The 26,021-nt window shown below is 37.3% G+C and overlaps 1 protein-coding gene across 1 annotated transcript in view; it reads right to left on the bottom strand.

The window, feature by feature from the left end:
• Positions 1–21,312, bottom strand: part of KIF11 (kinesin family member 11) — a 50,125-nt gene extending 28,813 nt beyond the window's left edge. The window contains exons 1-13 of the mRNA XM_022569337.3: positions 20,976–21,312; positions 16,984–17,116; positions 16,643–16,740; positions 16,476–16,554; positions 15,567–15,752; positions 15,325–15,449; positions 12,754–12,844; positions 11,959–12,201; positions 10,459–10,554; positions 6,865–6,953; positions 2,847–2,934; positions 1,909–2,097; positions 1,071–1,278 (exon numbers count right to left, since the gene is read on the bottom strand). Coding sequence (XP_022425045.2) covers positions 1,071–1,278; positions 1,909–2,097; positions 2,847–2,934; positions 6,865–6,953; positions 10,459–10,554; positions 11,959–12,201; positions 12,754–12,844; positions 15,325–15,449; positions 15,567–15,752; positions 16,476–16,554; positions 16,643–16,740; positions 16,984–17,116; positions 20,976–21,052 — 1,702 coding nt within the window. The 5' untranslated portion in view covers positions 21,053–21,312. The remainder of the gene's footprint in view (positions 1–1,070; positions 1,279–1,908; positions 2,098–2,846; positions 2,935–6,864; positions 6,954–10,458; positions 10,555–11,958; positions 12,202–12,753; positions 12,845–15,324; positions 15,450–15,566; positions 15,753–16,475; positions 16,555–16,642; positions 16,741–16,983; positions 17,117–20,975) is intronic.
• Between the last annotated feature and the right edge of the window lie 4,709 nt (positions 21,313–26,021).

Genomic DNA, 26,021 nt, shown 5'->3' with positions numbered 1-26,021 from the left:
ATTATTGTAAATATAAATTAAATACGTTCCTGCAGTACTCAGTAAGCACTTGGCACATCTGTAGATGTATCAGACCCAAAACTGTAACGCAGTGTAAATCAAGAGTTAGAATATTCTAAAAACTAATCTCTAATTGAAGGTAATACACAGTATTACTGCAGATAAAAGAGGTTAAAGAAGAGAAACTAGAAATCAATAAACAAAATTTTTAGTGGTTAGCTTAGAGTGACTAGATCTAGGTGATTTTTACAATTTTTTACATTTCTGCATCTTCCAACTTTTCTATAGTAAAGACAATACTTTAATAATAAACAAATGGGGGACTTCCCTGGTGGCGCAGTGGTTAAGAATCCGCCTGCCAATGCAGGGAACACAGGTTCGAGCCCTGGTCTGGGAAGATCCCACATGCCAGGGAGCAACTCAGCCTGTGCACCACAACTACTGAGCCTGCACTCTAGAGCCCGCGAGCCACAACTACTGAGCCCGTGTGCCACAACTACTGAAGCCCAGGAGCCTAGAGCCCATGCTCCACAATAAGAAAAGCCATCGCAATGAGAAGCCCGCACACAGCAATGAAGAGTAGCCCCGGCTCGCCGCAACTAGAGAAAGCCCGTGCGCAGCAATGAAGACCCAACATAGCCATACATACATACATACATACATACATAAATTTAAAATAATTAATAATAAACGAATGGATACTTACTTTCCTAAATGAAGATAACAACAATGGTTATGGTTAAAAATAATACCCATATATTTTGACAACATAGCAAACATTCAAAATACACATTCTCAAAAGAAAAAAAAAGTTGGAGAATGTTTATGCACAGAAAATTTCAATAAGGAAACCCAAGATATGTAACAAGGTATGTAATGAGTTTTATAGAAAAAACTCAACTAACATTTGTTTTAATTCAAAGGCATTAATCCCTAGTCTGAATAGATAGTGTGCATTGGAGGGGACTACTGACACTGTCACCTGAGTTTTTATGATATTTAATTATCAGTTTTGAAATTAGTCTCACACTAAACACACAAAGATTAGAATTAGAAATGCCTGAACTTACCAAACAAGGTTTTATGAACTTCTAGCATGGCCTTTTGTTTTGTGCTGCCATCCTTAATTAATTCTTCCATACTATCAAACAGACTATTCAGGTTTTTGCCAAAAATATCCTGAGCTTCTGCATTGTGCTGATCAACTGCCTTCTTACGATCCAGTTTAGAATGGAGACCAGATACATCTTTTGTAGTTTCTTCAACTGTGTTAAGCAACTATATATGATTTTTAAAAATAAGTGTTGATAAGATGGATATGACAAAAGCAGTCTAATGAAAATATCTGTGCTTCATAAGGATTTTTCCTGATAAGAGCTAGTAAATTTTATATATTGTATCAGAAGAAAATTTTAAACTTATGCTAATTTATCCAGTAATGTTTATTTCCCCTCCCCTAGCCATCTAGACAAGGAAAACTGATTTTGCCAATCTATTTTAGTAATTATGCTCCCTCACAAATTTTTTCCCCCATTATATGTTACTAATTCCTAGGAAAAGTACACCTAATAAAAAATTGAATACTCATTAGAAGATACTAAATTCTTGAAGACTGATTAATCTCAACCATGACCACAGGTAAAGCATTACAGCACCATTATTCTAAACATCCACAAAGTATATTAAAGTCATGTTCTACTTTCAAAACTTTAGGAATAGTTTTTTCTTAAATTAGCATCTCTAGGGAAGAAAATTTAGACAAAATAGTAACATAATGTTTCTTAAATGGATGGAAGTATCATTTGGGGTGAATAAATAGAATTTCACAATTAACGCTTAAGCTAAGAGTTACTTCTACCCATTCTTTAATTTCTTTAATGCAAGTACAAATTAAAACAAAGGACAAACCCTGCTGGCAGTATCATGAAGTTTCTCCTCAGTACTTTCCAAAGCTGACGTGAAATATTCTTCTTCAACAAGCTGTAATTTAGTTTCTTGTAAATGTCTTTGAGTGGTTTCAAGTTCCTGTGTCTTATTTTGCAGGTCAGATTTACACTGGTCAAGTTCATTTTTATTATCCATAAACAATTCTGTAACCTATAACACATTAAACATTTTTTTTTAAGAATTAAAAAATGCAGAACTGGTTGTTGAGATACCTGGCTAGTTCGTAATATAATATTAGAAGAACCAAACAAATTATTTCCATGTAAAAGTCGTAACAAGTTACCAGGTAGGTTAGAACATTTTATATGGCATCTGGTTTCTTCCTATAAATTCATTAAAAACAAGTAACAGGGTAGTTCCCTGGTGGTCCAGTGGTTAGGACTCTGCGCTTCCAGTGCGGGGGGCACAGGTTTGATCCCTGGTTAGGGAACTAAGATCCCACAAGCCATGCAACAAACAAACAAACAAAAAACAAGTAATAGGTCTAATGGGGTGGTGTTAATTCTTCAGATTCCTTCCAACACTGCCAGTGTGAAGGTGGCACTGAAGGGTCAGGTCTTTCTACCTTAGTTATTTAACATCTGGTTTCTCCCAACATCTGCATTTCCTCAGCTGATAAACATGTTGATGAAAATGTCTCAGCATTCACTATTTAGCTTTAACATTAAATTGTACAATTCAGTTAATTTCTTAAAATGTTGCATTAATATAAGTGTCAAAATAGTCAGTTTCTTCATTATCATTGATGATAGTAAAAATATTGTGATACAACTTACTTTTAGTTTAAAGGTCAGCAAGAAAAAAAATCTTAAAGAAAAAATATCAGGTCCCTCACCTTCTGAAATTGTCCTTTAATATTTGCTTTTTGCATGACATTCAATACAGTTTTGAATGCTTACCCTACTTAGCTCTTCCTCAACAGCAGCAATTTTTTCAAGCAATTCTACAATTTGTTCTTCTTGAACAGTTAGTTTTCCACTCATGGCTCTAAAATAAAATTTAAAAGGAGTTTGACAGTTAATATTTTTTCCTAATTCTTATAAAATTTATTCTAACACAATTGAGGCAGTTACATATAATCTCTACCATTTATCACTATCATAACAATGATGCCTAAGTGTCAAGAGATAGATACTAAGTGCAGAAAACAAATGTATTCTTTGTCCTTGGTTTATAAATAGACTTTTTCTTGTTTTCTCCATTTTGAAACTGAGAATCCCTACCTATGAGGGGGAAAAAACATGTGTGTATATATAATTTGAGAAGCTACAAAGATGACAGAAGATTATAACCCACATAAAAAAAGTAGAGGTGGGACATACAGCTAGGTGTCTATCAGGAATCAGGAATATGAAGTATAAACAAGACACACAGAATCCAGGAGAGGCTTGTGATGTGAAGGCATCAAGTGTCACAGGAGGAAGGGGTGAGATAAGGGGCGAAAACCTGGGAAACTAAAGTATGTATATAGAGCAATTACACTCCCCTGTTCCCAGCACCCATACCCCAATACACACCCCACTGTCACATACCACTGTCACACCACCACAAAAGTCCTCATGAGATAAACGATTATTCTCTAAAGCACAGTTCCTCAGCCTTAGCACTACTGACATTTTGGACCAGACAATTCTGGTCTGCTTTAATGGGGCTCTCTGATTTTTTGAGCATTAGCAAGTTTCAGAAGTCAGTGCTATCTTTTGCCTTCTTCTAGTTCCCTCATAACTACCAATCATTTTCTATTCCGAACTGTGCTTAAATGGCAAAGAATTTTAAGAATGTAGATTTCCTCAAATTATTAGCTAGAGATATTGTTAATTAAAGGAAAAGACAGAACTGAAGTATAAGAGGAGAGTTAATTCTAACAGTCTTTTGATAACTATATTAGTTCTTTATTGGAAATAGCTCTTTAAAGTAGAATGGGATATTTGAAATGCTTTTCCTATACTGAATATACAAGAGGGATGCAACATTGTTATTTAATGAATTATATAGTTTTGATAAATAATTTTTAATTGAAGTATTATTGACTTACAATATTATATTAGTTTCAGGTGTACAACATAGTGATTTGATATTTTTATACATCACAAAATGGTCACCACAATAAGTCTAGTTACCATCTGTCATCCTATAAAATTATTACAATATTATTGACTATATTCCCTATGCTTTACATTACATCCCTGTGACTGACTTATATAACTGGAATTTTGTACCCCTTAATCCCCTTCACCTCTTTTGCCCACTCCCTCACCACCCTCCTCACTAGGAACCACCAATTTGTCCTCTGTATCTATGAGTCTGTTTCTGTTTTATTACGTTTGCTCATTTGTTTGGTTTTTTAGGTTCAACATATAAGTGAAATCATAAATTTGTTTGTATCTGACTCATTTCACTTAGCATAATACCCTCTAGATCTATCCATGTTGACATTAATGGCAAGATTTCATTCTTTTTCATGGCTGTGTAGTATTTCATTATTTATGTATCACACCTTCTTTATTCATCTGTCAATGGACACTTAGGTTGGTTCCACATCTTAACTATTATAAATGGTGCTGCAATGAACATATGGGAACATATATCTTTTCAAATTAGTATACTACCTCTCCCAGGCTTAAAGGCATGGATGGCCTTGTATAGACACATCCCCTGTGCAGACAGCATGTGCTGGCTGGCTATGGCAGGCCAGCTGGAGTGGGCAGAGGCTGGAGGGAATGATATAGTTTTGATATAGTTTTAAAAGGTCTATTAAACTTGGGATAAATCTTTAAATGTTGGCTGCAGCTTTTGTGATCTTTCTCTGACTTATGGTATAATAATTCTAAGAGTTTTTTCAGAATTAACTTTATTTCAGATCATGCCTCATGCCTATTATGAGTAAACACTGTCCTTAAAATAATGGGATGGACAAACTAAAGTTATTTCTTAATCTAAACTACATCAAAGAGATGAACAGAAGATAAGAAAATTAAGTCTGCGGTGTCCAATGTTTGACTACTAACAGCAAAAGATACCATATTAGCAAATCAAGAGACAAAACCACTTGTAGATATCCACTGGTTGCCTACTAAGCACCTATTTCCAGCATCCAGATTTCCTCTGGGGAATTACTCTCCCCTGACTGCACAGCAGCCAACCTGTATGGGGGGTGGGTGGGGGGCCTAATCCATCCCTAAATCCAGGGAATAAGCCTGACTGGCTCAAGACAATCAGGGAAATTCAACTCCTTTGCCTTTGTATTGGTTCATACAAGGACATAACTGAGGACTAAACTAATCAACAAGTGATGTTCCCCTGGCCAGTTTTGATGGTTAAAGGACAGGCAGCTTCTCATCCACATGAGACATGAATGAGAGGAGGTAGCTGTTCTGCTGCTGACCATCTTCCCTGATGAACAGAGCTAGCCCTAGAAGAAAGTTACCACTCAGGACAGGAAGCAGGATCCTTGAGTTACTGGACTAAATATCCTTGCTGTTTTAAGTCAGTTTAAGTTGGGTTTTCTAGCATTCTGATACCAAACTTAAAATATAAAATGTTTTTATTGAATAAGATATAACATATAAAAAATATTAAAATGATAGAAATAGGGACACCTGTAAAGTGAACACTTGAAAAAAAATAATGCAGCACTAGTGTGTATGGTAGAGGAGTATATCTGAAAACCAGAGAAACAGAAAAAAGAGAACATTTTAAAATATCAAGTTTAAGAATTAAGTGCAAATTTACAAAAGATTTTTGTAAAAATGTTTTTGCCAACTGCGTATGGGCCATGAAAGGAACAAACAAAACTAAAGTCACATAGGAAGAATGAAAGGAGAATTATTGTTTAATACCCTACAATACACAATATAAATTTGAGCATTTGTAAAACTAACATATGAACAACAATCAGGAGGATATAGCACATTATGGTAATTGAAAATAAATGGAAAAAATGAGTTTATTAAATGATTTATATACCATTAGAATGATCATGTAATATAACATCTATAAAAGAGTAAAAGGTTATATTAAAATGCTTTTGGTTATTATCAAAAATGCCCTGTGAAAGTCACCCTCCTTAGTATCAAGGATAAACGCATTCAGGAATTTTCAAGTTATAATCCTTAGCATCCCACTTGCCTTCTGCCTCTGTTATTATTGTTGTTTCTACATAAAGCTTCAGTAGAAGCTTTCCTTGAAACAAACTACTCCAGGGTTAAAAAGTGAACAGAGGGACTTCCCTGGTGGTCCAGTGGTTAAGAATCCGCCTTTCAATGCAGGGGATGCGGGTTCGAGCCCTGGTCAGGGAACTAAGATCCCACATACTGCGGGGCAACTAAGCCCGCATGCCACAACTACTGAGCCTGTGTGCCACAACTAGAGAGAAGCCCATGTGCCACAACTAAGATCCTGCATGCCGCAACAAAGACCCGACGCAGCCAAATAAATAAATAAATATTAAAAAAAAAAAGTGAACAGATTAGTGGTTGCCAGGGGTTAGGGATCATTGGGGAAGAAGGGTTAATGAATATGACTACAGAGGGGTAGCAAGAGCAAGATGTTTGTAATGATAGGATAAATCTGCATCTTAACTGTAGAACTATAGCAAATCTACAAATGCGATAAAATGAGGTAGAATTATACAACACATTGTACTAGCGTCAATTTCCCAGTTTTGATACTGTAAAAACAGTTACTTAAGACGTGGGAAACTGGGTGAAAAATACATAGGACCTCTGTACTCTTCTTACAACTTCATATGAATCTGTCATTATCTAAAAATAAAGTTACATAAAAAGAGTTTTAAACTGTTTCATAACTACTTGTTAATGTCAAAATGAAAAGAAGCATCTATAGGAGGCACTTCAAACAGCCTATTACCAGAAAATGCTTACTCTTAGAAATTAATTCCCATAGCCAAGGGCTTACCTGAAATTTTCTTCAGAAATGTACACTCCATTTTTTTCACGGGCTGCAGCAAGATCTCGTTTCAGACGCTCTATCTCTTCTGTATACTCCTATGCAAGAAGAATGTCATGTCAATGTAACACTTCAGTTTGGGGAAGATATGCAATAAATAAAACAAAGTTAGCCCTCCTATGTTTTTTAAAGCATAAGAATGTATGATAAAAAGTCATAACCATACTTTTCGTTCAATATTAATCTGTTTAGAATAAAGTATTTCAACAGCTTCCAAAACTCCTTTAAATGCACTCATTATAAAAATACAGGCTTCTGAAGAAAAAACACAACCTCCAGTACCCAGGTTGGTCTCTAAATAGTATCTCACATTAAAAGGAACCAGGATTTCTTAGAGAAGTGTCTGACTCTAGGACTGGGGCAAGAAACATTCAGGATGAACCTACAACATCTTGTCAAACAAAATAGGAAGAAAGCCAAAGAAGCCTAGGCTAGTGAAAAGGACTCAAGAACCCACTTAGGAGGTACCCACTGACCAAAGACGGGACAGTTTGAACATCAGTGAGGATATTATAACTACAATTGTAGTTAATATAACTACAATTGGTAAGCACAAATATTTTAAGTCCGTGAGTTTATAATGATATTAAGAAAGCTGGGAAACCAACTCATTACTCTCAAAACTGTCAAAGGAAATGAATCAAGCATTTGTCCTGCCTTTCCTATAAGAATTATACCCTTGGGTAGCTGAGGGAAAGTTCCTCTTTATAGAGGTAGTCCAGCAATCAACTAAGAAAGAATAGTTGAATTAGAAAATTATCATTTTGCGATCGTTAAAGAACTAATGGATCAAGTCACTTGAATATAATCAATTCCCCTCAAAAAGAGAAAGAACCACGTTCTGTGCTTCCTAGTGGGAGAACATACCACCACCTATGAACTAGTTTGGCCAAAAATATATAAATAAATAAAACCTGAATCTATCAAGCCTCAAAATCCAACTACCAATTTATAGAAAATATGAAGAATAGAACATGTCAAGATAGTACAGGAAACTTCTACAGGACAATAATACAGATACTTCCACAAATACACTATATGAGGGAAAGTAGATGGAAGAAGAACCAATGTATTGAAACCTAAAGATAGATCAAAAAGTTGCAAAGGGTAAACCTTAATTAGATCCTAAAACAAACTGTTAAAAATATATGCTGAAACAATTGAAATTTTTAAAATGACCGAATATTTTATCATCTTAAAGAATTACTGTTAAATATTTTAGATTTAATAATAACATTAGGGTTCAAAAATTCAAGTGTCTAAATAAAATTAATGCTTATAAAAGAGCCTGGCATTTTTATAACAATGAATGTAAAATCACTGTAGTTTTCCTCAGGTCCTGACAATTTTGAGGCTCTTTATGAAAAAAGAGGTTTTCTCAAATAAACTTCCTTTAAACTGATTCCAAGAGGTATTACACTGCTGTACACCTGAAATTAACACAACATTGTAAAATCAACTATACTCCAATAAAAATTTTTTTTAAAAAGCTACAGTAATTAAAACTGTATATTAGTGGAGGGACAGACATAAATCAATGGAACAGAATAGAAAGCCCAGACATGTGCCCACACAAATATAGCCAACTGATTTTTCACAATGGTGCAATATCAGTTTAATGGAGAAAACATAGCTTTTTCAACAAAGAATGCTAAAGCCATCCAGACACCCCATAGGTGAAAAAAATGTACCTTGATCTAAGTCTTACGCCTTATACAAAAATCAACTCAAAATGGATCATGAAATTAAATGTGAGATGTAGAAATACAAAACCTTCATTTAAAAAAAAAAAAAAAAAGGAAAAAATCTTCAGGATCTAGAGGTAGGCAAAGAGTTCTTGCAATTGACACCAAAAACACAATGCATAAAAGAAAAAAATTGACAAATTAGACCACATCGAAATTATAAACACTTGCTCTGCAAAAGCCCATAAGAAGAGGATGAGAAGACAAGTACAGCCTGGGGGATAATAATTGCAAACCACGTTTGTGACAAAGGACTAGTATGTAGAATATATTAAAAACTTTCAACACACCACCACAACAACAAATAATCCAATTAGAAAATGGGCCTAAAAACATGAACGGACATTTTACCAAAGAGGGTAACAAACAGCAAATAAGGACATGAAAAGACGTTCAACATCATTAGCCAGTACAGAAATGTAAGTTAAAACCACAGTGAGATATTATTTATTACCTATCATACGCATCAGAATGATTAAAATAAAAAATAGTTACAACACCAAATGCTGGTAAGGATGTGGAGAAACTAGATGACTCATACATTGCTAGTGGGAATGTAAAATGGTATAGCCGCTCTGGAAAACAGCTTGGCAGTTCCTTAAAAACTTATCATTCAATTACCATACAACACAACAATTATACTCTTGGGCAATCATCCCAGAAAAATAAAAATTTATGTGTACACAAATTACTGTAAACAAATGATCAAAGCAGTTTTATTTATAATTGTGAAAAATTGAAATCAGCCCATATGTCTTTCAACAGGTGAATCTGACAACAAACTGTATGTATGGTATACACATACCATGGAATATTCCTCAGCACTAAAAAGGAAAATCTATTGATATGCACAAGTCAGGTGAACCTCCAGGGAATTATGCTGAGTGAAAAAAAGGCAATCCCAAAAGTTTGCATACTATACGATTCCATTCAATAACACTTTTGAAATGGCAAAGGTTTAGAAATAGAGTACAGATAGTGGATAGCAGAGATTAGGGACGGGAGGTGAAAGTGGGAAGGAAAAGATTATAAAAGGGCAATGAGGAATCCTTATTATGACGGAGCTGTTCAGTATCTTGACTGTGGTGGTGGCTCCATGAACCTACACATGTGACAAAATTGTATAGCATTAACTAAACACACACACGTGAATACAAGGAAAATTGGGGAATAAGATCAGTGAGTTGTTATTAATGTCAATATCCCTATGGTGATTTTTTACTATATTGTTTGATAAAATGTACAAAGGATCTCTCTGTATTATTTCTTCCAACTGCATGTGAATCTACAGTTACCTCAATAAAATCTTCAATTAAAAAAAAAAAAAACTATTACCAAGAAAAGGAAAAGACAAGCCAGACTGGGAGGAAATATTTACAAATAATCTCATAAAGCGTTTGTATCAAGAAGATATGAACAACTCTTTACAACTTAATAAAAAGACAACCCAATTAAAAATTGGGCAAAGGATTTAGTAGACATTTCACATAAAAGATATACAAATGCATAATAAACATGTGAAGATGCTCAATATCATTACTCATTAGGGAACTGCTAATTAAAACTTCCTTGAAGCACCATTATATAATTAAATTTTGCTGACTTGATAGAGCTGGTAAAGTCAACATATTAGCATTAGAAAAAACATTTTAACACATAGGGTATTTAGTTCAAATCATTAGATGAAAAGCCTTACCATAGGCAATTTAATAAATTTTTTTAACAATTATCTATTTCAGCTCCTCATTTTCACATTTGTCAAACAAGATTACATTACTCCACAAAAATTCACAAATACCTTAATCAGAGCTTTTTTGGTGAGTTTCTGGTTAACTTCAGGCTTATTGAGTATGTTCTTTGCTCTGTGAGCATATTCCAATGTACTCAGAGTTTCCTGTGATGAAAAGAAAAGGCCAATTACTGAAAATACTAATTTTCAACAAGAGAAGCCACCGCAATGAGAAGCCCACGCACCGCAACAAAGAGGAGTCCCGGCTCACCGCAACTAGAGAAAGCCCGCGTGCAGCAAAGAAGACCCAACGCAGCCAAAAATAAATAAATAAAATTAATTAATTAATTAAAAAAAATATTTAGACTTAGATTTTGGTGATAGTTGCACAGCTCTGTGAATACAGTAAAATCACTGAATTATATACTTTTAATGGGTGAATTTTATGGTATGTGAATTATATCCCAATAAAGATATTTTTTTAAATGAAAGTGGAGTTAGAGACCTTATAAAAGCTTTTCCTGATTCCATTTAAAGCACATAACCCAATATAAGATTTTACCATCTTTGTTGTTTCTCTTGGTTTTCCTACCTGTTCCCACACATCCAACCCCATCTTCAGTGCTCTCTAAGCAGCCTCTAAAACAGCAGCATTCACTTAACCCACTTCTAAGTCCTCAATTAGACCATCCACTGCTAATGACCACAGCAATTTTCTTTGAAGACTGTGTGGAAAAATGCAATTAAGTAACTAGTTTGGTTTTTTTTTTAATTGGGGTATAATTGCTTTACAAAGTTGTGTTAGTTTCTGCTGTACAGCAAAGTGAATCAGCTATATGTATACATATATCCCCTCTTTTTTGGATTTCCTTCCCATTTAGGTCACCAGAGAGCACTGAGTGGAGTTCCCTGTGCCTTACAGTTCTCATTAGTTATCTATTTTATACACAGTAGTGTATATATGTCAACCCCAATCTCCCAATTCATCCCACCCACCCCCCTTAAGTAACTATTTATTTTATTTATTTATTTTTAATTTTTGGCTGCATTGGGTCTTCGTTGCTGCGTGCAGGCTTTCTCTAATTGCGGCAAGCGGGGGTTACTGTTCGTTGCAGTGTGTGAGCTTCTCATTGCGGTGCCTTCCCTTGTTGCGGGGCACGGGCTCTAGGGTGCGCAGGCTTCATTAGTTGTGGCACACAGGCTCAGTAGTTGTGGCTCACAGGCTGTAGAGCACAGGCTCAGTAGTTGTGGCACATAGGCTTAGTTGGTCCGCGACATATGGGGTCTTCCCAGACCAGGGCTCGAACCCATGTCCCCTGCATTGGCAGGCGGATTCTTAACCACCATGCCCAGGAAGTCCCAGTAAGCAGTTTTTTAAGATTAAAAATTGCCAGAAAGGAGAAAGACAAGTTTTCCAGTGGTGTCCTCCTCTACATGTCCACATGCAATGCTCAGATTCCTTTTACTGTAGTATAGAATGAATGAAGCCAATTGATGAACTTTAAAAATATGTGATATTAAATAAGAATTATAGCTACTACACTTCCGGATACCTTTCAAAGAGCTTACCTCAAGATTGAGAGATGCAGGAGAAACTGTTGCAATTATAGATGTTCTTGTACGTCCCCCAAGAGAGTCCTGGAGGATTCTAGTTAGTTTAGATTCTCGATAAGGAACATGAGGTGTTCTTTCTACAAGAGCAGTAATAACCCTTCCCAAAGTCAACAGGGATTGATTGATATTTCCAGCTTCCCGAGCTCTCTTGTCAACTGCTCCAGAACGTCCAATGTTTTCACTTCCTGCAAGATCAACCTTAAATTTAAAAAATAAAAGTAAGTTCTCAGTCTATTGGATTTGGAATAGAAGACTTTCATTCTCGTATTGTACATAAATATGTTAAATAGCCAGTAATTTTTCTATAATTAACAATCCACTACAAACCTAAAAACCCAGTGACTACAAAAATATTGTCTATAAATACAAACCTTCAAGCTGCTTTATGAGGTGATAAAGAATGAAACATTGGACTAGAACTACCATCTAACCTAGCAATCCCACTTCTGGGTATGTATCCAAAGGAAATGAAATCACAATCTCAAAGAAATATCAGCACTCCCACGTTCATTGCATTATTCACAATAACCAAGGTATGAAACAGCCTTAGTACCCATTGATGAATGAACAGATAAAGAAGATGTGATGTGATACACACATACACACTTGAATATTATTCAGCCATGAGAAAGGATATCCTGCCACGCTGTACATTTTAAATACTTAATTTTATTTGGCAATTATGCCTCAATAAAACTAGAAAAAAAAAAAAGAAAGAAAGAAACAGTGGTTATTAAGGTTGATGCTTACCAAGTTCAACTTTCCAATTTTAACAAGCTCCTCTCCATCAGTTGTAGTTTCTTTCATATGTATGGTAACAGAGAAAACTGAGTGGGAACGACTAGAAAACAAGACCAAGTTGCCCAGTCATTATACAAAACATTATTTGCTTTCTATAAAATATTGAAAACAGCAAAGAAAGATCTAAATCCACCAGGGTAGAAAAAGATAGTATCAGAGAAGATACCAATAAGATTTTGGAAGACAGTGGATGAATAGAATGCTAGGTTTTTGTTTTCTTCTACCTGGCCCCCGCAGGGGAGATCCCAAAAGGGAAGGATTGCAATCGATCTTTCTATTTATAAGAACCACTTGAGGGGCTTCCATGGTGGCGCAGTGGTTAAGAATCCGCCTGCCAATGCAGGGGACACGGGTTTGAGCCCTGGTCCAGGAAGATTCCACATGCTGCAGAGCAACTAAGCCCGTGCACCACAACTACTGAGCCTGCGCTCTAGAGCCCGAGAGCCACAACTACTGAGCCCGCGCGCCTAGAGCCTGTGCTCCGCAGTAAGAGAAGCCGCTGCAATGAGAAGCCCGCACACCGCAACGAAGAGTAGCCCCCCCCGCAACTAGAGAAAAGCCCGCGCACAGCAATGAAGACCCAACGCAGCCAAAAATAAAATTTTTTTTTAAAAAAAGAACCACTTGAAATATGTCATTACCATAAATTCAAACAGCACCAGGCAAGCCATCTGATTACTCCCCTTCAAAGCCAATTGTTCTAAAAGTACATTGCTCTGCTTTGAGAATGTCATCAGAGATAGGTAGCTCCTTCCACTGAACAGCAGAAATTAGTAAACAGTGTTTACCAAAACACTACAAGATAATCACTGCTAGACTATAAAGTTTTCCAAAGTCTGTCTTATGCTGTATATTGACATTCAACTTTTATCTGAGAGATATCAAAATCATATAGACAACCAAAGACATCATTCCTTTCTGCATCAATGACATTTGGTAAATGACATTATGTTTGTTAATGTCATTGATGGTTGGCATACAGTAATTTTTAATTTCCTCATTTTTACTTTTCACGTTACTTGGAAAATTTTACAATAAGTATCATTTTTACAAAATTATTTGAATTATTTTATATAACAGAAAAGAGGAAGGGCATATGGAAAAATATAAACTATAGATTTGAATTATAATATGCATCTCATGTTCTCCTACCATAATTTACCCATTCCTAATTGAAGATTATGGAATTAATGCAATTAAACACAAAAGTCAACTCTGATTTTGGAAAAGTGAATTATATTTTCCTTCTCTTTATCACATACATTCATAAGAAGAGATCTTTATTCCAGTCTATGTACGAGAAAGGGAATCCTTAATTATTCAAATTTACAGAATAATAGGAATTTTATATTTCAGAGAAAAGTATTTAGAGAAAAGAAATTTTCTTAAGTTCATTCCTCCAAATTCTAAATAAAGTTATAAACCAATCATTTAATGAAAATGGAAATTTCATTCTATGATTGGTTTATAACTTAAGTTTTTAAATGGAAAGCTATTATAGGAAAATTTAATTAAAATTGTAATAGCACACATAATTCCATGATCTTAATTACTTTCATCTTATGCTATTTTTCTTCTTTCTTTAAATGCATACATATTTTTACAGAGTTGCAATTATAATCGTTATAGCATATTGTAGAAATGTCCAACTATAAGAGAGCAAAGAAATGAGAGCCCTAAAAGTCATTTTGTAGCTCAGGGAAAATGATATTCAGGTAAGTTTAACTACCTGAAGTAACATATTTAGTTAACTGCAGAACTGGAACTAAACACAAATATCTAACTCCTAATCCATAGCTCTTTCAATTACATTCTGATGTTTCCTTCAAAGACTAGCAGAAAAAAAATCACCTCTGACTTGGTGAACTGCATTTGGAGAGTTTGGGATGCATCCTATAAGGGGTACTATCAAATATGCCCCTTTCTCCTCTTAAAAGCCAGTGTTAGTGACCATTTGTCTTCCTACATTAAAATGAAGCCATTTGGAAAAAAAAAAAAAATCACGTTGCACAACCTAAATATATAAAAATTTTGTCATTTATACCTCAATAAAGCTGGAAAAAAATAAAATAAAGTCATTTGATTTTCCTCTAATCCTTACTCAAATCAGGGGTTTTCAAACTGTGTTCTCAGTATACTGAGAAGCTCCAGAAAAGTGCTCAGGGAAAACCTTCCTAAGGCTGACGAGGTTAGCCTCTGAGCATCCTACTGCCAAATCAACTACAGCAGCCACATTTTAATCTGGGCTCCCATGTATAATTTCATTTGGGAAAAGAAATCTTCTCCTTTAAAAGACTTAATACTTCTGCTCAAGTTCAACTTGTCTTTGTTCTCCTTTCAACATTCTCCCAACATTGGTGCTCTCCCTATAAATCTCAAGCCAATTACTAAGGCATGCAATCTAGCATACAATCTAGACGTGTGCCTCACATACCTTAACTCACCCCACTGTGATTCCCCAAGTTCATAATTCTTCTTAAAAAGGAAATGGAGCGGTGGGGGAAACAATGGCTTTCTCACCTAGAGTAGGCATTCATCAAAGTTGCTGCAGTTGTCCTTTTTGCTGCCCCCTTCTCCAAAATTTGATAGACTTCATCCTTGTTGTGTACTGTAATTTCTTCTAAACCTTTGATTATCACTCCCCTCTGACAAAATATCAAAAAAGCATCCATTAGATTGGTTTTAAAATATATATATATAGACTTCCCAAAGTATCACACATTAACATTTGGAGTCATTTCATTCTCAAAAACTGAAGTTACCTTGTTACGGGGATCATCAAACATCTGTAGTCTCTCAGAAACGTCAGAAGATGGATTAAGGAGATCAAAAAGCTCTTCATTATAGATTTCCAACAGTGACACTTTGACTGAAAATTCAGTACCATTATCAGTAAGTTTCTCAAAAATCTGATGAAGAGTACGTGGAATTATACCAGCCAAAGGATCCTGAAATTGTAACATTAATAAAGACTTTAAAGAATGCCATTTACTGCAATAGTTAAAACACATATAACAAGGGCCTCCTTTATAGTATATTTAAACATAAGTATGTCAAAACAGGTTTAAAAACAAAACTAACCTGTTGGAGAAGCCAAGCCATTTACAACAGTCTGTTTAATAGTAATTATTCTTCCTTACACCTTCCACAAATCTGTCATTCCTGTCAGCCACTTTATGCCTGAGCATTACATAGAAACCAGTTGAACCAAGCTACTTATAAAGCCAATTTCAATAATCCTTTCCAAATTTTCTCATGAGAACATAACACCATCATTTTAATCAGAAGTGGTTCATCTAACAGTATATTCTCTAATTCTGACTAACTTTATGATACTAACTCCCGCACTGCAAGGTTTTCCCCTTCAAGCCCTACTCACATTCCACTTTCCCACAATAGTCTGCTCCAACTATTCTCTCCGAAACAGACCGTTCTCTTATCACTTAACTGTGCCATATGTATTGCTCCTCTCTCTCCCAATAAGAATGTATGTTTCTTAAACAAAAGCCATACCATATACTTTAATTTTACTGTAGCAGTAGTTTATCCTAAATTCATGTTTGACATGGGTACTCTGATCTTTTCCATTTCAAGACAGGCCTTCAACCAAGTTTTATTTGGATATACTTCAGCCACTTTAGAGACAGAAGTCTGTTATAAACAATAAATACCTCCTCCCAAGTATATTCTTCATTAGGTGACCTTTCACCTTCCATTGTAAAGGTTTTTCCAGTGCCAGTTTGGCCATATCTGTGAAAATTAACAAAAGTGTTAAACAAAAGAACGAATACACGCATCTAAACCTTTTCATCAATTTGAAAAATAGTGTTTCACTCACGCAAAAATAGTGCAGTTATAGCCCATAATAACTTCATCCAGAATTGGACAAACGACACTTCGATAAACGTCAATTTGTTTAGTAGATGCTCCAAAAACCTATCCAAAAAAAAAAAGGCATTTCTTAAAAAAAAAAAAAAAACCAAAAATAAACTTCAGGGTTACTTTAATAATTTTGTTTTTAATATATTAACTTATTCAGCCCACTAGAAACCATTTGACAACTTAAAGGATAAACTGAAATTTGTAACTGTACACTAGAACCTACAGAAAATATGTGTACTAGGATAACTTTACATTAGTGAATAATAAAGAAGTAGAAGCATTTTAGGAAGTAAGTACCATATCAAAAGTATATGTTTTCCTTGAACTTTTGTCAGCCAATCCTCCAGTTCGTACACTAACTTCTTTCCGTATGTGATCACATTCTACTACAGAATGGGCATTAACTTTCCGCTCTGCCAAATTAAATGGTCTGTAAAAAGAAACACAGAAGGTTATTCAAGAACTCTTAGTTATCTGGTTATTGATGACATTTTTGTTAATACCTCAGACAAGAACAATGTGCAGCTTTAACTACACTGTTGGTGATAGAGATTAAATGAGGAGTAAATGACACTGCTAAGGCAGGCAGCAGAATTTTAAGGGTTTCAATTCCCAGAAATAAAATTAGTTTTTTAAAAGGTTTTGAAAGACATGTACAATTTTGACAGTTTCTTGGAGTAGATGCTAACAGAATTAACTTGTAAAAAATGCCAAACTTATTTTTTAGAATTCTATTTCCACTGTTCTTAGAATCCAGTCAAGTTAGGTTATGATGTAGTAGAAATAACATACCAGATTTGCATTCAAAATATTAACCTGCCAGTGGATAAATGGCACAAAATAAAAAACAGATTGAAATAATGACTAATACGTTGAGTGCTTACTAGGTGCCAGGTACTCACTGTTCCAAGTGCTTCACATGTATTAACTGTTTGTCCTCACAGCACTGTGAGGTCTAGTGGGGAACAGTGACATAAAACAAGTGATTATAAGAGAGGTGATGTTTAGAAAGGGTACGTAAAAGGTAGGAACATACAGCAAAAGTTTAACGTGGCCTTAATTGGGACAGGGTGGGATAGGGGAGAGGCATGGGTGATGGGAAAGACTCCCTGTGAAGTAATCTAAGATAATAAATGCCTCCTTAGGCATTTCAGTAGAGTGAGGACTCTCCATCCAGTCTGCTTGGGCAATGTAGCCCTTTGTGCCTGTCTTCTCATTTGAAAATTAAGGTTGGTAATAGTACCAACCTCACAGTGTAGGGAAAGAAATCCTGTTTAATTTATTGTTTCCCCAGTGTCTACTACTATGCTTAGCACACAGTAGGCATGCAAATATCTGTTATACTACACTGCTTAATAAATGTCATCCTAAGGGGAATGATGGGAAAGCTAAAAAGAACCATAGTCCACAGAATAGCATCCATAAGATATTGATATACTTAACGCACATCTGGGCCAAAGGGAAAGGTGTACTCTTGACCTGAGTTCATTTTTCCCATTCATTATCACATACTGTGATACCAGATAGGAAACTATCTTTCCCCTCATTACTAGATGAACCAAGTTGCTATTTATTTTAAGAAGGATACCTCAATGTCCTCTGGCATGCCCCACCCCCTAGCATGTTTGACCGGTCAGAAGACCAAATTTGTGATCCTGGGAAATTTAACTCAGTAACTTCCAAGTAATATCTGGTCATGCTGTCATTTGTCAAATGTACTGAAACCTACACAATGCACATAAGTCACAGTATGCAGTATTATTAAAAGTTCAACAAAATTAGGTCAAAACCAACTTGTACAGAGGTAGGACAAAAGTATCAAGTGGAATGAATTCCTCTCATATGGTTAAAGCTTTTCCAATTGGTCTAATCTCTTGCCTGGATGTGTGATTAAGTTACCAAATGGATACCATTCAAGCTGCCAGGGCAGAGTAGTAGAAATTCACACAAATCACACATTCCTAAGAGTTATCAAAGCTCCCAGAGAAGCTTAAGGGACTGTTTGCACTGCAATAAAGAGTGCTGCTAAGCAACTATTTTCCTATCCAGACTTCTTTAATTAGATATTGATGACACTAGCAAACCCATCCATTTAAGTTGGCCTCAATACAGTACATTAAAATTCAAACAACCAAAATGGTAAACAAAGACTGAGGATTTAAAAAAAAAAAGTCGTGTCCAGCAGACTTTTTGAATGAATTGCTAAATCCATTCATTCATTCCATAAATATTCATAGAGTTGTTGTACAAGTAAAGAACATCGTAAAGATTGTATTCATTGTAACCAAGTAATGAAGTCATCTCTCTTCAAATTTTGCTGATCTCTTAGGCTACAATAAACTGTGCCAATTAAAAGTTTAAAACTGGGGGAAAAAGGCTTCCCTGGTGGCACAGTGGTTAAGAATCTGCCTCCCAATGCAAGAGACACAGGTTCGAACCCTGGTCCAGGAAGATCCCACATGACACGGAGCAACTAAGCCCGTGCACCACAACTACTGAGCCTGCACTCTGGAGCCCGTGAGCCACAACTACTGAAGCCTGCATGCCTACAGTCCGTGCTCCACAAGAGAAGCCACCGCAATGAGAAGCCGGCACACCGCAATGAAGTGTAGCCCCCGCTCACTGCAACTAGGGAAAGCCTGTGGGCACAGCAGCAAAGACCCAACGCAGCCAAAAATAAATAAATTTAATAAATTAAAATAAAAAAAAAACGGGGGAAAAAATCAGAGAAGAGTATGTGACAGAAACCACATGTGGCCTGCAAAGCCTAAAATATTTACTATCTGGGCCCTTTACAGAAAAGATCTGACAACCTCCGAGGGCCTCATAAGTTGTTTATTTAGTAAAGTTTAAGGACATGTTTCCATTAGGAAGGCTATTTGAAAAAGAAAAGGCTAACTTGAAAAGAAAAACATCTCTTTATACTGAAGTTATTGTAAACATTAGACACAACCTAAGCACTTTTCATTAGTGATAAAGTAAAAGAAATCTCTTTTAAGTTAAGCCTTGAAATGTATGGAGATAATAAACACGAAGTTCAGGATAATGTTTATCTCTTGGGGTAGAGAAAAGGGATGCGGAGGGATACGCTGGGACTCTAGATGTAATGATTGTTCTGTTTCTAATCTGGGTGATGGATACGCAGATGTCTGTTTCATTGTTCTCTATAACTTTTTATAGGTCTGACATATTCTGTAACTAACAAAAAAAATGAAATTAAAGAAAATGAAGCCACACAGAAAAGATAATACCACTTGACTTTACTAAACGATCAAAATCATCTAAAACTTTGCATTTGAATATAGGCTGTTTTTCTAATCTTCAAAACAAGTAACTATTAGCAGAAGCCCTAGAGTGCAGCTAGAATGTAATTGGCTAGACTTAAGGTTACCACCAAATGTCTTCTTTGGCGCCTACTTTAGAAAGTTAGCTATTACCTTTGATATCTACAACTCAAGTCACCAAAGCTGTGTAGGCAATAACCTAAGAAAGTTTGTTAATACACTTTTTAAATAACCTTTTAATTTTAGAATACATTTGGATTTACAGAAAAGTTTCTGATAGTTGGTAGTTTTTAAAACAACAGCAGCAAAAACAGACATACAAAACACACAAATACCAGTAAACTATGGAGGGCCTCAAGTATCTTCAAGTATGTCCTTCCTCTCCTAGCTCATTTTAAAATTGGGAAGTGATATGGAAACCACTGGGAAATGTAGCAGAACTTAAGTTTTCTCCTTGATCTTAAAAACATAAACTCACTCTACAACTTAATTTTTAAATTTTAAATACAGTGATGTTTACTTGTTTAGTAGGGATTAAGGAAATACTGCATCTAGAATAAAGAGAAGAGGGGACCGATTACGTTTTTAGAGGTGATGGAGAGGATGATAATCCCAACATAAGTGCTAAAACATCTGTAAAGTAGGTGTGCAGTCATCTCCAAACGGACCAACTGCAAGGAGTGACACCTAAATCTTTGTCGACAGTAGTCTTTTTAGAAAAGAACACATTTCACTAAAGAACGGCGACCAAATTCTCCTTCTCAATAGCAGTTTAAACTATAAACTCAGATATAAATTCCTTTCTTCTGAAAAATAAAGAAAAAATACTAATTTACTCCTCACAGCAACCTGGTGTCATTTTATCAAACAGAACGCATTTAACTATGAAACAGGAAGGTCTGGTCCCTTCAGAAATTGCAAACAAAAGCCCTCTCTCCTCGGACCGCGCAGGAAGGAGCCCTGCAGCAAAGCCCGGGGCTCGGAATCCTGCCAAGCTCGGCCTACCTGCATCTCACCACCACTTGGATGTTCTTCCCCTTCTCATCTTTCTTCTTCGCAGATGAATTCGGCTGAGACGCCATGACGGTCCCCGCCGAAAAATCAAGGCCTGGTCGCGGACTCGGGCGCCGTGGGGCGCGGAGCGGCTCGGCGGCCGGCGCGGACCCAGGTGCCCTCCTCCCCTGTCGGGTGCTGGCGTGGCCGGGGAAATCGCTCTCCACCAGGGACTGTGACTGGCCCCGGCGTCTGTCCTCCACCCGCCCGAGCCTTCGAATCACCAACCTAGTATCCGCCCGAAGCCCAGGAAACCAAGCAACGACTCGGCGCCTCAATTTGAAAAAGGAGCCGAGTCTCCGGGCCAATTGCAGCGCAGGCGCGCAAGGCACCATGGGACGCGGTGTAGACACCAGATCCCGCTCCCGGGGCGTGGCCCGCTGGAAAGTAAATAGCAGATCCGACCGTGCCCTCCTGGAACTCGTAGTCCAGTGGGAGAGACGCCGGACTTGGTAGTGTCACATTTAAACTTGCTCAATTTGGTCAATTATATCGCGTCTCTAAACCAAAATTTTCTCATCTTCAAAATGGGAATAATAGCAACCGTCTCAGAGAGCTGTGTGAGAATTAATGAGGTGGTGCGGGTAAATAGCTTTGACTAGAACATGGAAGCGCTCAGGAAGGCTGGCCGTGATTGTAATTGTTATTAGAGAATTGTAAGAGAGTGCTGTGGAAGCACAGAAGAGAGAGGTCCAAAGGAAGCCCCTTTCTCGGAGGAAACGTCCAGACTAGTTTTGAAAAATAATTAGGAAGTGTTAAGGCTACCACGGGTACGAAATCGTGATGAAAAGGACACTGAATGTTACTTTAGGACTAGGAATTTATCCTTTAACTGATGAGAAATCGTCATCCCCAAATGATTCCAAGAAAGAAAACAAGATCAGTTTTGCAGTAACTGCTGCAGGCTCAGGGCGCGCTTCCCCCTGTCTACGTGGCGCAGCGTTGGGCAGGGTCTCAAGGATGTTGCGCAAACGCCCGACCCAGTCAGCCTACAAATCCCGGCAGCCCGCGCACCCTGGCCCGGCTCGCACGCAGTGACCGCTGGCTTCCGTAAGGGCACTCTGGGCGTTTCGGCAGTGCTTGGGGTGACTCGACCAGCTTAGGTGTGGGTTCTGGACCCAGGAAGTAATGAATCATGGGCCTGTGCCATAGTCGGCTCTGGGAACTGCGCTTCTGGGCCACACTTAGGCCACGGGAACCTAGATATCGTAGTTTCTTTCTTTTTTTAAAAAATTAATTAATTTTTGGCTGCGTTGGGTCTTCGTTGCTGCGTGCGGCTTTTCTCTAGTTGCGGCGAGCGGGGGGTACTATTCGTTGTGGTGCGCGGGCTTCTCATCGCAGTGGCTTCTCTTGTTGCGGATCACGGGGTCTAGGTGCGTGGGCTTCAGTAGTTGTGGCGTGCGGGCTCAGTAGTTGTGGCTCACGGGCTCTAGAGCACAGGCTCAGTAGTTGTGGCGCATGGGCTTAGTTGCTCTGTGGCATGTGGGATCTTCCCAGACCAGGGCTGGAACCCGTGTCCCCTGCATTGGCAGGCGGATTCTTAACCACTGTGCCACCAGGTAAGTCCCAAGATACGTTGTAGTTTCTTAAGTGACAGCCAGGTGGGGTGGAAAGCTCTCAGGCCCCTTTAAGTGTTCCTCTGCTTATTAACCCCTACATTCCCCCAAGGAAACATCTACATCTACAGCTTAGATGGATTGTCCTCTCCATCCTGCATAGCCAGGTGTCTAACTGATATCTCCTCTTAGATGGCTCACCAGCATCTCACAATGGACCTGTCCAAAACAGGTCCCCCCTTTACCCCCCTTACCACCACCCTAATCTTTCTCATTTAGACACGTGGTGCTAACCAGACCTTTGATTCCTTTCTTCTCCCTGTCTAGTGCAGTCCTGTTGCTTTTATCACCTCTGCCCTCCACTCTATTCCAAGTCTCTTTTATGTCTTCCCTGAGTAACTGTCCTTAACAACCTACTTAACAGGTCTCGCTGCTTCTGCTCTTTTCCATTCCCACTGCATTCACTCAGCAAGGGAAGGCTATTTTTTAAAAACGAACAGATTATGCCCTTCATGTACTTTAAAACCTTACATTAGCTTCTCATTGTATACCTAGGATAAAATCCAAACTCTTTACCATGTTCTGTAAGGCCCTTGTCAGGAAGGGAAAAATCTCTCCCTTTACCCATGCTGAATTCTTGTTGTTGGACTAATGAAATAGACACAAGACAGATTAACAGGCAGAAAAAACTAATTTTAATTGGAGCACAAGGAGGTCTCATAGAAATGGGACCTAGGAAGTGGCCAAAGCAGGCAGCTTATAATTTTTAGACAAAGAAACAATAAATTTATGAGAAATTGACAGGACAGAGAAACTTAGTTTGAGGTGCTCAATTAGCAAATAATCTAAACAGAGTTTAGGCTTGGGGTAGCAAATTAAAGAAGTCACAAGATCTGTTTATATAGGCTTCTTGCCTGAATTCCCTGTCTCTGGCGATAAGGGTGTCCTTTTACCTCTAGATGCAGGGAGTGCACCTTTCACATGAGAGGTTTATTTCCTGCTCACAGGGAGACAGAAGGGTCAAAGTGTCCCTGTGGCAGTGACCCTTTCTTAAGTAACTTTATTTCCAAATCATCAATATGCCACTGAGGTACATTTTGGGGGCAGCCTATCATGGGCCCCAACACCCTCATGATCTGGCCTTGGCCTATACAAACAACTCCAGCCTCTATCCACACAGCTTACTACCATGCTCCAGAACTCCTAAGCTCTTTCCTGCAGCCAGACCTTTGTATTTGCTGTACCATCTCCCTACAACTCTCGTTTGGCTCCTTGCATGGCTTACCCATTCTCATCCTTCAGATCTCAACTCAACTTTCTCTTTAAAAAACGCCCTTCTTGACCATTCTATCTAAAACATATTCCTCCTTTAATTTTCTGTCTCAAGATGCTGATTATTTCCTTCATAACACTTACTATAATCTATAGTTACATTGTCACTGTATTGTCTATCTACCTTGCTAGAATGAAAGTTTCTTCAGGGACTGTGTTTTGTTCAATATTCCCCGACCAGGGATGGAACCTGTGCCCCCTGCAGTGGAATCGCGGAGTCTTAACCGCCAGGGAAGTCCCTCCCAGTGTCTTGAATGGAGCCTTACACAAAGTAGTCACTAAAAAAATATATGAGTACCTGTAGGAAATTACTTAACCTCTCTCAACCTTGGTTTCCCTGTCTGTAAAATGGAGATAATAATCATTACTATTATTGTAAGAATTAAAATAATAACATGTGTAAAGTACCTGGCACATAATAGGTCAAGAAATGTTAATTTCTTCTCCTTTTCTTTCTCATTAGTAAATATCTAAACTATATTTAAGGAATTCCCTGGCAGTCTAGTGGTTAGGACTAAGCACTTTCACTGCTGGGGCCCAGGTTAGATCCCTGTCCAGGAACTAAGGTTCCACAAGACGCGTGGCACGGCCAAAAAAATAAAAAAACAAAAAACAATATTTACGTTAGCTGCCATTTGGGTTGATGCAAGAAATTCAAGAGTCTCCATTTGTTAATGGTTAGAGCTGCCATTTATCTAGGGCTACCATGTGTCAGACTTTATGAAAGACTTTGTGTGCACCATCTTATTTAATCTTCAGAACAACTCTTTGAAACAGAAACTAGTATTTCTCACTCTTTTATGAATAAACAGGCCAACTAAGTATATTGTCTGTAGTCTACAGCTAATAAATAACAGAGAAGGAACTCAGAATTCTTTCTGATCCCAAATCCCAGATTGTTAACTGCTATCTCCCTCACCTAATTCACCTAATTTTTTCATGTGGTCGGTGCACCTGCATCCCATTTTCATCATACCCTTATTGAGTTGCTTATTACAAGCCAGGCATTGTAGAAATAGGCTGAATTATAGTTCCTGCCCTAGAGACTAGACTAAATCTAACGGAGATGGCCAGGGTCTTATGGAAATTTGTAAGAGTTTTGTTCCACTAGGCAGGTGGCTGTCATTGATAAGTTATTTTACACTCTCTGTGGAGCTCAAACTACGCAGGTGAGTCAACACTTCTCTCTTGAAAGTTCGCCCATGTTTAGAAATTATTTTTAATACTCTAGGAATAGTTAACCTAAGTTCTACCAGTGCCATATCATTGGCCATGTGTTTGACCTGGCATTCTCTCTTTCAAGAGTATGTATATTTCTTGTATAAATTATTTTAAATTGAATTTTATTTTTCTTAAATTAAAACGTGGACATCATTTTGAAAGTTAAATAGTTTCTAAAGGGCTTATGAAAACAACAACAAAAAAGCTATTTCCCTGCTTTATCTCACCCCAATCCCTCCAGACCGCCACTCCAGAAACAACTACTTTCAACTTAGCTACTTTTCTAGCATTTACACATTTTCATTTTTGTAAAGAATTTGTATGTACTGTTACCTTTTGATTAATTAATTTTAGACTTCATTTATTGACTTCCTCTTATGGAAGATGAGGATTTAGTTCTCAAACTTTACTATCCCCTCTGCTTTCCCTTCCGCATACCCCCAATATTACAATTTTTGTTAAATCAAAGACCTGTATTTAGGTTATATGCCTACTCATAGCTGAGCATTTCAATCTAGTGAGATTATGTTTCCTTTACTTTTTGTCTATTCTAAAGTTAATAACTGCCCAGTTTTGTTTGATTCGTTTTCCTTATTTTCCTAATTCTTCCTATAGCCCCTCAGTAAAACTTTCCACCAATTCAATCACAACAGAAATCTATCAGTTTCAAGTTGTTTGTAATTGAACTGCTTACTCTCTAGGCCTGTACCAGCTGCCATCCTAGGGTTTCCCTTGGCTTGTTTTTGGTTTTTACCTATTTATTTATTTATTGGCCATGCTGTGTGGCATGCAGGATCTTGGAATTCCCTTTGCCAGTTTCCTGGGTTGGAGATCATGTTTTCTGGATCTCATCTGTGTACTCTTTCTTGCTTTACTCCCTTATTTACTC

The sequence above is a fragment of the Delphinapterus leucas genome, chromosome 16 (assembly GCF_059928025.1).
Source record: "Delphinapterus leucas isolate spDelLeu-1000000601 "Yukka" chromosome 16, BTC_Dleu_Yukka2, whole genome shotgun sequence".
In the NCBI taxonomy this organism is placed as follows: domain Eukaryota; kingdom Metazoa; phylum Chordata; class Mammalia; order Artiodactyla; family Monodontidae; genus Delphinapterus; species Delphinapterus leucas.
The sequence above is the reverse complement of the archived record's forward strand: the minus strand, read 5'-3'. Positions and strand labels throughout refer to the sequence as shown.